The sequence below is a fragment of the Priapulus caudatus genome, unplaced genomic scaffold (assembly GCF_000485595.1).
Source record: "Priapulus caudatus unplaced genomic scaffold, Priapulus_caudatus-5.0.1 Scaffold36, whole genome shotgun sequence".
Classification (NCBI taxonomy): Eukaryota; Metazoa; Priapulida; class Priapulimorpha; order Priapulimorphida; family Priapulidae; genus Priapulus; species Priapulus caudatus.
In genome coordinates this window covers 219,176-232,170 of record NW_014577097.1, presented here as the reverse complement: position 1 = coordinate 232,170, position 12,995 = coordinate 219,176, and the positions used below count along the sequence as shown (strand labels likewise).

The following is a 12,995-nucleotide window of genomic DNA, read 5'->3' as shown; positions in this document are numbered from 1 at the left end:
TGTGCACGTATCTATCAGATATAATATCTTGCTGACGTACACACGTCCTTGCATCGAGTTCACAAAGTTTATCAGATTATAGGATTCGCGCTTGTGTGTGCAATTAAACACACACAGTTACACGTACGCAGGTGTACGCATCAACTACGCTGCACGATTCACGTTTAATTCAAAGCTGGATGTTTAATTGTGCTTAAATCAAAATGTTATTAGATGCTATTAATTATTATACGTGTTAATTAATACACGGGAAATATTTCATAGTTTCTACCATGTCGGTTTATCTCGTGAACAAGAGCCGAAATCTACAGAGGTTTATTCTCAGCCAAACGTATTTCAAACGCTTCAGGCTTTTACCTTCTTCTCGATGAACATATTTGCATGTAACGTGCGCAATATAAATCAATAAATATTATTATTATGGCGTGTATGCCCCGGTCTTCATCCGAGTGTGCGTGCTAACGATTGTTTAATCCGGTTTCTATTAATTAAATCTCGTTGATGACCACGCCTCGCCGCCAGCCATTGTCCGAACAATAACAAATAGAGTTGCGTTTATGGAAAATTCGAATCCCTTTATTTTCATCATTTACATCATGTACAAAGTTAACAGCTTATTTCATACAAATGGTAAAAAGTAGTGTACAGAATATACGCGTTACATTATGTACATACCACGAAATGCTTTGTACATGACCTTTACAAGTATATTGTATAACATTAGGGGCGAACATTCATAAAGTTCGCCTTAATACATGAACGCGCGCGAAAAATTCTTTACAGTTTTACGATTTTACAAAATTCACAAACCTACAACTCAGGAAAATAAAATCTCTATTTTACATTTTACAAGATGAACATGTCTTAAAGCCTTTTTACACGATGATCCGCTTCAGGCCATGTTTACACGATTCTTCACAGTAATAGCTATTTTTTAGTCTTGACAATAGTAAATCGGAGATCAGATTTCGTGACGGAAAAAATTATTTTACACTCTAGACAATCTTTGTATATTACACTGGATGCGGTTATAAGGGAGAATATAATAGGATGAAGTTAAGTTACAGATAACTACAATTACACAGTTACTAGGTTTAACGCAACAAAAGTTAGATTGGGTTAGACGGCGCACCAAGCAGTGTTGCTTTACGGATCGAAATCAACAGAAAAACAACACGCACAGTGCGAGCTAATCCGGGAATTGGTCCAAGCTGTTCTGTACAAAATCGATTTGCTCAAAATTCAAAATGGCGGCCTACTCTTCATGTTGTTGTTATTAGCGGCTACACAGGAAGTACGCATCCTGAACAAAATGGTGGGCAGGAGAGTTTAGTTCAGCCAATATTTCCATCGCGTATCCAGTCGTGAGATTTACACCATTAAACATTTTTTTTCGTTTTTCCCGTTATCAAATGATAGTAAAGGGCTGTCTAAAAATAGTGCGGGTAAAAATTGTACACCGCGACAACCTTATCCGCAAGTCCGAACCTGCACTCAATGATTTCCTTGCTATACGTAAAATATCTTCGCGATCTCTGGCCCTGCGTTAAAAAATAATCGAAACACGGCTATAGGTTGCTATCGTTAGGTATCATAGAAGTTATTGACGGAGAATTCGACTACGATTATTCCGGGTCGCGATCCTAAGACCGCGAACGTCGGCGTTAAAACAACGGACGGTTTTCTCAGCATTGTCGGCCCACCACCAGCAACGTCATCGGCACCCGACGACGGGTTCTTCTCTTGGTAACCTAACTAGCGAAGGCAGCGATCTGCCGCATGGGCATGGTGTCCACCTTGGTTCGCTCGCGGCTCTTGTAGCCCTGCTTGCAGCTCTTTTGGAATCGATCGTGGTGGCCCTTGTGCTCGTACATTACGCATACAGAGCCGTCCTCACCGATGCGGTAGGACACCTCGCCCGGATCCACCCACAGTGTCAGCTCGTGCGGCAGCGACTGGAACAAGTAGCCTTCGGAGAGCCCGCTCTCTGCTCCAGCCTTGCCGATCAGTGGGTCCAACTTGTGGTTGATGCGAATGCAGCGGTAGCCGCTACCCCGGTTCGGCCTGTCGGGGAACCAGTGGTGCTTGTAGTGCTGATTGAGTAAGTCTCGTAGCGTGGCGCCGAACACGTCCAGTGTGACGTCGTCCAGACACGGGTCGTGCCTCTTTAGCAGGTTAACGATAAATCCCACGACGCACTTCAACTCCAAGCGCATTTTCGGTTGAAACATAAGTGTCGTTGGCGGATTCCACGATGTTGCTGTCGCCGGACGGGTGACGAGTGTGGCTGTTGGCGATACTACTGCTGCTGCGGTTGCGTCGCCGCGTGCGTGCGTGCGTGCGTCGTCAGAGTGTAAGCTCGATCTTTGGCGTCGCGGCCGTACCGTTTTACTATCGATCGATCAAAATGTTCTGCTTTTCGTTGGAAATGATAACAGTAGAACTCTGCGTAGCTATGGCAACTCGTATCCAACGCGGGAGGGTGATGACGTGGCGATGAGTAATAACAATCGCTGCTGAGGACTTTGGTACTGTGCTTTCTCTAGGCGCTCTGGTTTACGATCACACCGATTTGGCTTTTTGCTTGCTAGCGCTGACTATGCTGAGACTTGACTAGGAACCTCTCTCTCTCTATCTTCCTGATGTTACCAGTCTTCTCTCTCGCTCTCTCGTTCCGTCGCTGTACTGCTTTTCGGAACCGATCTTCCGAAAACTCGAGAGCACATCTACACACCTCCTGCTTCGTTCCTTCCGCGCTGCAGTCTACCTTTGTCCGTCAGCGAGTCGTAAACACCATCGAACCCAACCCGCATCACGCCGATGACGTCACCACGCCCTTTTCACTTAACCAATCCGGTTCGTCGCAGCGTTATTAAAGATCGCGTTCGCCATATAGGGCATATGAGTGACGTGACGCATCGAGGTCACGTGGTATTCATAGTGCCGCCGGGCATTTCGGTCGAGCCCATTTCCCGTATTATCGATAGAGAGAGAGAGAGAGGAGGGAACGGGAAACGAAGGTTGGGGGCTGGGGTGTCTTGTTTTTGAGTGACTCGGCTGTCAAGCGAGGCGAGTGTTCTTTAATTCTCGATGTATGCTCCCTCGATCTGCTCAAGGATCTACGCTCATCATCGCAGGACGGCTGGGTGGTAGTCAATGCCGTGCGGTGACGGGTCTATATTCCATGCGCATGTAGCACAGCGCGATGCTGTACTCTCTCTCTCTCTCTCTCTCTCTCTCTCTCTCTCTCTCTCTCATATATATATATATAGCTGCTGTAGTGACTGATGCAGGCTCCCTGTAAATGTTGCTTTATGCCCTCCAGAGACTTCTGCTTCGTAATAACTAATGCTCTCAAGTTTCACGACAAAGAACGAATCAAGTGACAGCCGAGTTATACTCCCAATTACAATGCCCACGCGCATGCGCATGAGCTTGGTTCCGGGTAATCACAGCACCGTAGCATGGACTCGGTGACGTCACAGCTGGGGCTTCATCCATCAGGCGCCTGCAGCGGAAAGTGTTTAACGGAACCGAGTTCACAGGATGCGCGGGAGGAGGGTAAGAGTCTGCCGGTCTCTGGTCATGATCTGTATCCGCGTGGTGCGGCTGCAGATGGCGGACATGCTATACATCCATGCACCCCCCGCGCGCGAGGCACGGCGCTGTACAATACAGGGAGTCCCGCCCTGCGTTCACGGGCACAGACACTCGCCATGCCACGCAGCGAAGGCTTTTCTTCTTCAGCGGACTTTCATGCTGACGACTCGCGTGAAGCTGCGAACTATAACTCCACGGTCGTTTCACGCGAGGCAGTATGGGCGTGTGACAGAGCAGCTACCGTGTCGTAACCATAATGTCCGATTCATAGATGTCATCAGGAGTTAATGATAACATTTGTGACATTTATTTGTGACATTTGTCATAATTTGTCATTATTAACCCCTGATATCATATATACCTGTGTTAATGCGATGTCTATGGTCCGATCACGCCCGCCATTTCCGCATCTTTAACCCTGGATGGAAGGGTGAGGACAAAAACAAAAGAGCGAATATGTACTGCAGTAGATTCCGGCAATTTTTGCGAGCGTAAGGGCGATCGCGTGCGCCTATGGCTTCCGGAAATTTTAGCGAGCGAGGTGACAACATTAACCCTTGTTCGATGCATGTATTTCTAAACCTCCAGTCTCTGGACGTTTGCAGTAGCAGCTGGCCGGACGCTGTGTGAGACGATGACGACCAACAAGAAGTCTACAGCTTTCCTGTACGTTGACTCGTAACTATACGATGCAGGATCGACGTCGCTTAATTACGCAATCGGCTAAACCTCTAGAGTGCATCACCCGCCCTCGTTAATACGGCGAGAGAGCGAGAGACAGCGGGAGAGAGAGCGAGGGGGAGAAAGAGAGCGCGAGCGAGAGAGCGATAGAGCGCGAGAGACAGCGGGAGAGAGAGCGAGGGAGAGAAAGAGAGCGCGAGCGAGAGAGCGATAGAGCGCGAGAGACAGCGGGAGAGAGAGATCTCTCTCTCTCTCTCTCTCTCTCTCTCTCTCTCTCTCTCTCTCTGAATAACAGGAAGTTGCGCTCGTCTCCCGTATCGAGCCGCACGCTGCGCTGAGCTAGCGATGGAGTAACGCGGTCGGGTAGCGCGAGCGGTACGTGGTCGTCAGGGCGCGGTGACTTATATAGCTAGCCGCCACACAAGCAGCGTCGACACACATACACGTACATCGATGTAGTTCTTCTTCCCGTCCTCGGTGGCAGGCCGCTGCCCTTTGTTAGCATTGACAACCCGTATTTATCGTCAGTCGATGATGTAGATGTTCTTATGGGAAATGTGATCTGTAAGGCAAAATATACACTCCCCTTACAATCACAGCTCGACAAATACAGCCAAATGGGAATGAGGCTATTGACGAAAATTTTGTCTTTTCATGATCGTTGTATGCGTAATAATAATGCCAGCGTGAGCAATAATGCTATTTCGTAACAACGGCTGTTCCTTTGTGCCTCAGATATGCCAAGTATTTAATTACACACACACACATTATATATATATACATATATATATATATTCCGGTTCGTTATATTTATATGGTATTTCTGTTCTGGTAGCTCTGTAAGCTAGGAATCCAACTAAGTAGTCGTGTCCAGCAAACTAGGAAATGTCTTCTGTGCGCGGTACGATCGCTCGCATGCAGGTTTAGTTCCTCGTCAACGATGTTATAGCTGGCAGTCGTCACGTTACAGCGACTCTCGTTATAGCGGCTACACGCTTGCAGCTACGTCAGTTATTTATAAGAGAAATGGTAATTGATATTCTGAGCGAGTTTGACTGCTATCTTTCCCCCCCCCCTTCTCCTTCTATCTGTCTAAGTATCTCTTTTTCTGTCGCTCTGCCACTCTCTTTCTCTCAGTGCAATAATTATACCCTATTCCTATCGCAGTTGTATCCTGATATTATTATTTATACGTATTAGACATAATAAGCGACAGAAAGATCATATAGATAGATCGATTATAGACAGCTAGTGAATGTTGAATATTCTGTGTTTTCTCCCGTCATGCTGTATATAATTTAGATAGAGAGATTTATTATTCACAGCACAAACTGTTTACGTTATTATATATTTACCTTACTGTAACCATGAACGTGTATGTATACTTTATTGTGTATAAATATGTTTATCTTATAGCTAAACACAGTGCAAACACTATAGAGTATAGATACTATAATGTAGCCCAACGAGAGCCTGGCTTGCTCTGTCGCGTTCCGACTCGTCCTGCTATTCTCGACGAACACATGCATGTGTACACTCTATTCTCTATCGCGCCCCTTCTTTATTTGTCTGCCTTTTCTCCTTATTTCTCTGTCTCTCGCGCCTTGTGTGTCTCTCTCTCCCTCCCTCTATCGCTCTAGTCATGACAGCAGCGAGATGGATAGTTCGTCCCCCTTCTCCTAGGCCTCTCCCCTTTCCCAAGCGAAAATAATACTCGCGGCCCGACCTGTTTTGCTGGTTTACGTGTTTGGCCTCGGGTCCTGTGTACAGTACGTGACTGCACTGTACGCCCGGATAGGGCGTCACGCTGTATGTTTATGTACGAGATCGGAGGAGACAAAGAGGCATCTACTACTGCAAAACAGCTGCGAGGGGCTGCACAGACGAATGCACAAAGACCGGGGAGCAGGGCTGCGTCGGGGGGAGGGGAAGGAACGGGAGAGACCACAAGAGAAGGTGGGAAGAGATAGGTGAACGGGGAGACAGCAAGTAATAAAGGAATTGTAGGGAAGAAGGTGGGGTGGATTATGAGACCACGACAGAGAAGAGACAGAGACAGAGAGAGAAAGGAGAGGGTAGGATTTAGAGATAGGTGGAGAGGGATGTGTGGGTGTGTGTTAGGACGCGGACGTGGGTGAAAACACCACAACAGAGAGAAAGAGAGGGGCGTTTGGGGGAGAGAACGGATGAAGAAGGAGAGGCCACAACAGACAAAGAATCGGGGGAGGGATTGGGTTGAAGGAAGAGACCGAAAGTGAGATTGGTGGAAGGGTTAGAGGAGGAGAAGCCACGGTAGAAATATAGGGATCGAGGGAATTTGGTGGATATATCGACGCTAAGACGGAGAGCAAAGCATGGGAAGGAGAGATAGAGTGGCATTGAAGAGAAAGGGTAGGATGCAATGACAGATGGGGTTGGGATATACCACAGCAGAGAAGAAAATAGTCTGCTGACGAGGGTGATATGGAGGGGTATATATATATACGTGTTTACGTGTGGGATAGAACGGGAACGACAAAGATCGAGGGCGACGCGTTGCATGAATGGGTTATAGAGATGCGGGGAAGGGTCGGATGCAGGAGGATAGGAGAACTAAGAATATTAATAAGAGATACTTCAGAATCGTAAGTGGGTGTAGGTGGAGAGGAAGACAGCGATAGAGACCTAAGATGAAATTATTCTCAGTGTTTGTACGCGCGCGCACGCGTGTGTGTGTGTGTGCGCGTGCGTGCGTGCGTGTGTGTGTGCGCGTGCGTGCGTGCGTGCGTCGTCAGAGTGTAAGACAGTAGCAGTAGCAGTAGCAGTAGCAGTAGCAGTAGCAGTAGCAGTAGCAGTAGCAGTAGCAGTAGCAGTAGCAGTAGCAGTAGCAGTAGCAGTAATAGTAGCAGTAATAGTAGCAGTAACAGCAGTAGTAGTAGTAGCCGCAGCAGCAGCAGCAGCAGCAGCAGCAGTAGCAGCAGCAGCAGTAGCAGAAATAGTAACGGCGGCAATAGTAGTAGTAACAGCAGCAGCAGCAGTAGCAATAGCAATATCAGCAATAGTAACGGCGGCAGCAGCAGCAGCAGCAGCAGCAGCAGCAGTAGCAGAAATAGTAACGGCAGCAGTAGTAGTAGTAACAGCAGCTGCAGCAGTAGCAATAGCAGTATCGGCAATAGTAACGGCGGCAGCGGCAGCAGTACCAGCAGCAGCAGCAGCAGTACCAGCAGCAGCAGTAGCAGCAATAGTAACGGTGGTAGTAGTAGTAGTAACAGCAGCAGCAGCAGCAGCAGCAGCAATAGCAGTAGCAGCAATAGTAACGGCGGCAGCAGCAGCAGCAGCAGCAGCAGCAGCAGCAGCAGCAGTAGCAGCAGCAGCAGTAGCAGTAGCAGCAATAGTAACGGCGGCAGTAGTAGTAGTAACAGCAGCAGCAGCGTCTTTGCATGCACACACCATCAGGAGCAGCCGTGCGTAGCAGCATCATCGTCGCTGTTTCCCGGCGGCTGCGGATTTCTGCCTGGCAACAGCCATTTCCTCTCCGCTAGATTTAGCATGTCACCCGTCGTGCGCTAGCTGCCGCGCGGACGCTCGCAGACGATAGCAAGCTAGACCAGCATGCACTGGATTAGCCGTCAGAGGGCGCTCGCCTCGGCACCTCAGCCAAATAATGTTTATATGCATAATTATCGTCATCGATGCTCTTGAAACGATAACTTTACAGCAGATATGAAGTGAGATTCGATGTTACATTCGGCGGAGGTCGTATTTTTGATAAATAGTCGATCCGAGGGTCGACGACTTCGCCCCTCATGTGCCGATATTTTCCCTTATTTTACATATATAACGATTTTGGATATAAAAGCCGCTTCCTTATATACGACTCTGTGTTTCAACACAGAGATTTAACTGATAAAATAAGCTTGCGATGTGAATGAAGTGAATATATCGTTCAGTGATTGCATGCGCGCTTATACACATACACACGTAAGCGCGCGCAATTACACACGCGCACACGCACACACATGTACCCGGATGTACGCACGCACGCACAGCGGAATACCGAAAAAAGTTATCACCAATGGTAAGTATAGTAAACCAATACTTAGTGGTCAATAAAACTGACACCATGTGTGCACTTCGACACATGTTGGACTCAAATATACATGTTCGGTGTCACACAGACGTATCGTAAGGCACACATCCCATCTCGTGAGAGTTTTACCCCGGTGGTTAAGCGGCGTACACACTCTATCTCTAACCACACAACGACACACCCGCTTGCTGTCTCATGTCGACCGCGCAAGCGCAGTCGCGCTCTCTTTGTGTCTTTGTCCTGTCCCCATTAGGACCCCGCGCGTACAATAACACATCTGGCCCCGCCAGCGGCGGCACAACTTTAGAAATTAGACGCCATTACGTGTGTAAGTAAGCTGTCGAACTGGTCCTGGCGTATATATTCCATCTATATACCTGCGCTTCTATATATAGATTTACCTGAAACAATGGTGTACGGTCCGACCGAAATCTCACGGATTTTTCCCACCATTGTGAGAGGCGGCAGTCTGAAGAGTATATAGCGCGGCCAAAATTAGTCTTCTTGTTTGGATGCGAACAAGGGTCGCCTGGCTGCGTCGTGCTCGATCTGCATAACAAGTGCGCGGTTGCGAATTAAGGATGGCGCTGTGTTTACATGCTGAGGAGTACACATACAGGTCTCGCGCTACAGTCATATACATATATAGCGCATAATTAATGATGGCGGAGACAAAGCTGAAACTGACGTGCGCCTTTCTGCTGATTGTTTTGTTCGTTCGCTAATTAGTCTCTCTCTCCCTCTCTTTCTCGCTCTCTCTCTCTCTCTCTCTCTCTCTCTCTCTCTCTCTCCCTCTCTCGCACACACCTCTCTTTCTCCCCCCCTCTCTCTCTTTCTCTCTTCCCCCTCTCTCGCATTCTCTCTTCCCCCCTCTCTCTCTGACGCTCTCCCTCTCTCTCTCTCTATCTCTCTCGTCCTCTCTTTCTCTCGCTCGCTCTCTATATCGATCTTTCTCCCTCTCTCGCGCGCTCTCTCTCCCTCCGCGTCCTGCTTTACTGTGCGTTCATGCATACGTGCGTGCGTGCATGCACGAGAAGGTGCATCGCTCGATCGCACACGCGCGTGTTCGAACCTGAGCATAGGAGCAGGGTAAGCGATTAGCAACAGCACTCACGCGTCTATAACAAGTCTTATTATTAAACGCTCTAGTAAGCTCGCGTTATAATAGTAGCCGGTAAAAATCGTGTTTCAATTGCATTAATATAATTAGACGGTTTCTTCTGCGCACGGATGCAGTCAAGTAAGCAGGATTTATGTGTGTCAGGTTGCATGGCTAATAGAGAGGTACGCTGAGTCACATAAACCGTACCTTACGACCGCTGCGACTACGTTAATATGCGCCTCGTCATCCATCTATCATCTGTTTTACCACCGTTTAAGTTGTTGAAGAATGTCGACCAGGACGGTAAATTATCGAAATGTCCGAAACAGCGGTCAGATAAAGCCCATAAATACTACGACATGCGTAGACATTTATATACCTAAACTTGAACTTAAATGCTTAGAACGTATCTGATTTGATCGAATGTCCTTCCTGGTTTCTTTCAGCGGCTGCATTTATCGAATAAACGGGGTGCGTAGGTCATACTAGAGTCTAGACATATCTCGGTCTAGCCGTGTGAACTATGAGTCATATGCCCCATAGTAATTTAACCTAATTTCCATCTGGGTATCACCCTTCCGCTTATCTACGTGCGGTAATTTTACGTGCTTGTGTGCGTGTATGGAAGGAAAGTAAGACAAAATACAGCTGCGATATGAAAACACCGCTAGAGCATGTCACGCTATCTACATAATATATGTGCTGTGGCGCCATCTATTAACGGCGATCGACGAAAACATGTAAGAACTAGGATGAAACTACCTCTGCAAATTCTGCATAGCATTCTACAAACTTCAACAGCCAAAAATAAATGTTTCGGCGACTAATTGATGCATGGCGTCATTAACACTAAGTAGGCAACTGCTTGAGCGGTGTTCTATATAACTTTGATCATAGGTTGACCTGAGGTCAACGATCATTACAGATTTCCTTGCCGTCATCACACATGCGCACAAAACCAATCTCACAGCTGGACAGAGACAATACTTTAGGGGAAATTATAATTTACATGTTTTTGCTTCAGTACATTTAACAATGCAATCTTCCTCCAGGCGCAGCTGAACGACTGATCACCACACACACAAAATTATAGAATGTGATACTAATATATATTTTAATTAACTCTCTCAAGTAATTATACATAATTTAATAACAATTTCATGACATTCATCTGTAATCACAATACTAGATTTTCCTCATTTGTCTGATCATGATTCAAACAAAAATCACATACAATTATCTCCAACAGAATGATCCTATAACGTTTATATCTTACACAGCCTTCAGCCTCAACAAAATCAACCATATAAAACAACAATGATAACAATCAAATATACAAAATCACAGTAATCAGTTACCTCGCACTGAACATCAAAACTCCAATATCTCAGTCTCGTCCCTAAAGCACCCAGTTTTCAGATATAAATACTGAGTATGCCACAATTCCTATTCTAATTCTCTCTAATAATCCTCTTCCTGAGTATGTCTCAATTCCTATTCCAATTCCAATTTCTATTCCTGAGTGTACGTGTGACAAATGTGGCTGAGGCACTAGCAAAGACGTGCATTTATATGACATTAGAAGAGCTATCTCACATCGATCAACGATCCGCAATCATTCATGTCAACCATCATCAGTTTCATCTTTGGTAGTACACTACAGTATGCACTGGTATTTAAACTAATTATTCAAATTACGGCTCATTGTAATTACATCAGTCAAGATATCAAACAAGAAAGTTTAACTTCTAATCACATGCATAAAAGACATCACATATGTTCCTCACAATTCCTATCAGACTTTTAATAAGATGTGCAGCCACTAAAGCTCATAGGGTCTATGTCCCCCAGGGTACTATCGGAGGGTACCCTGGGTACGGTTCGATATATCGGAACGTACCCTGGTAACTATCTGATATGGTTAGGGTTAGGGTTAAGGTTAGGGTTAGGGAGTAGGCGTAGGCGACTCCCTAGACTCGTTAGTAGAGTAGGCGAGGTACGGTCCGGCATATTAGATAGTACCAGGGTACGTTCCGATATATCGAACCATACCCAGGATACCCTCCGATAGTACCCTGGGGACATAGACCCTCTCAGCGCCACTAAAACTATATAACAGTGCACAGATACACCTAGTTAACTACGAAATTTACCAAACGGTAGACAAGACAAAATATGCACTAAAATAAACAAACACTTAAGTCAGATTAGGCCTTCAATTTCCTTCTCAAGTCCCCGCTGCACCCACGCCATGGTAGAAGCCACAGACAGAGAGAGAGCTAGTTGTTCGGTCCGCACAGAACAGAGATGTCTGTCTCTATGACAGTGGCCTTCCTTCTAAACATGAGAGAAAGCCGAAATTACTTACATACGACAGGGATACATGTGCTGTTTTGCATGTAATAAGTCTTTAGGAATGGACGCGGAAGGTGTAAACTGTGAGAAGGCAGGAGGAGGAAGACAGACAATAACAATGGTATACATGCAACGAGAAAACAAGGAGGCAGCAAGCGAGATAGGTAGGCAAAAAGGGGGCGTGGGAAAAGCAGGCACGGACAAGGAAGGGAAGGAACACAAAGGGAGAAACTAACAGCGAGCAATGAAATCACAGATTCATACCTCTCTGACATCTGTCCTGAACAGCAGCTTGCAGCTGGGCAGCCTTATCTTTGTCCTCTATCTAGTAAAAGAAGAAGATAGAGCATATTGGTTGCTGCTTCAACACAGCATACATAGATCAGACATAACTAAGACTTATAACCATATGAATATGTTGCTATGCTGGCAAATACTCTATATGCGATTGGATAGCTACACAACTAGAAGCAGTATCAGAGTGGACTGTATTTGCATATGTTCACCATGGACATGTAATGTTAATTAACAAGAGTGATACGTATAACATATCTGTGTGTATAGCACCTTACATACCACGTTCATAATGTCTTCCTGTCTGATATCAGCGAGGTAGCTGTGCCTGTTGTAGCCCTGAAACGTAAAACTGACATTGCAGAAAAAACACGACATGACGTTTCGCATTTTCGTGTCGTATTTTTCGTGCCGCGAAAGCCCCACGATGTATTGCATGAGTGCAGCAGGACCATAGCAACGATGTATGATAAGGAGCAGTGCCATGCACCGAATGTATTGATAAGGCAGCAGTGACCGCAACGACGGTATTGATGAGGGCAGCAGTGACCATAGCCAACGATGGTATGCATGAGGGCAGCAGTGACGAGCTAGCAACGATGTATTGATGAGGGCAGCGAGGTGACGATAGCAAACGATGTATTGATGAGGGCAGCAGTGACCATAGCACACGATGTATGATGAGGAGCCAGCAGTGACATCAGAACGATGTATTGAGGAGGGCAGCAGTGCGATAGCAACGAGTATTGATGAGGGCAGAGCTGACGATAGCGCGACGAGTATTGATGAGGGCAGCAGTGACATAGCAAGATGTATTGATGAGGGCAACAGTGACGATAGCAACGATGTATTGATGAGGGCAACAGTGACCGATAGCAAACGAAGTATGATCTG

General features: G+C 46.4%; 2 protein-coding genes across 4 annotated transcripts in view; both read right to left on the bottom strand.

Annotated features, from left to right (window-relative positions):
* Positions 1 to 549: 549 nt before the first annotated feature.
* On the bottom strand, positions 550 to 2,779 carry LOC106818375 (protein BTG2-like). Its single transcript, XM_014823094.1, has one exon. The coding sequence runs from the start codon at positions 2,229 to 2,231 to the stop codon at positions 1,752 to 1,754; it is 480 nt and encodes a 159-aa protein (XP_014678580.1). The 5' UTR covers positions 2,232 to 2,779; the 3' UTR covers positions 550 to 1,751.
* Positions 2,780 to 11,486: 8,707 nt separating this feature from the next.
* LOC106818161 (transient receptor potential cation channel subfamily A member 1 homolog) overlaps positions 11,487 to 12,995 on the bottom strand; it is a 12,018-nt gene continuing 10,509 nt past the window's right edge. For all 3 annotated transcript variants that reach the window (XM_014822896.1, XM_014822888.1, XM_014822901.1), the window contains exons 17-19: positions 12,384 to 12,440; positions 12,072 to 12,132; positions 11,487 to 11,789 (exon numbers count right to left, since the gene is read on the bottom strand). In XM_014822896.1, coding sequence (XP_014678382.1) covers positions 11,770 to 11,789; positions 12,072 to 12,132; positions 12,384 to 12,440 — 138 coding nt within the window. In that variant the 3' untranslated portion in view covers positions 11,487 to 11,769. The remainder of the gene's footprint in view (positions 11,790 to 12,071; positions 12,133 to 12,383; positions 12,441 to 12,995) is intronic.

Excerpts from the sequence above, each read along its gene's own strand:
- LOC106818375 (XM_014823094.1), bottom strand. The coding sequence starts at position 2,231 with ATGTTTCAACCGAAAATGCGCTTGGAGTTGAAGTGCGTCGTGGGATTT.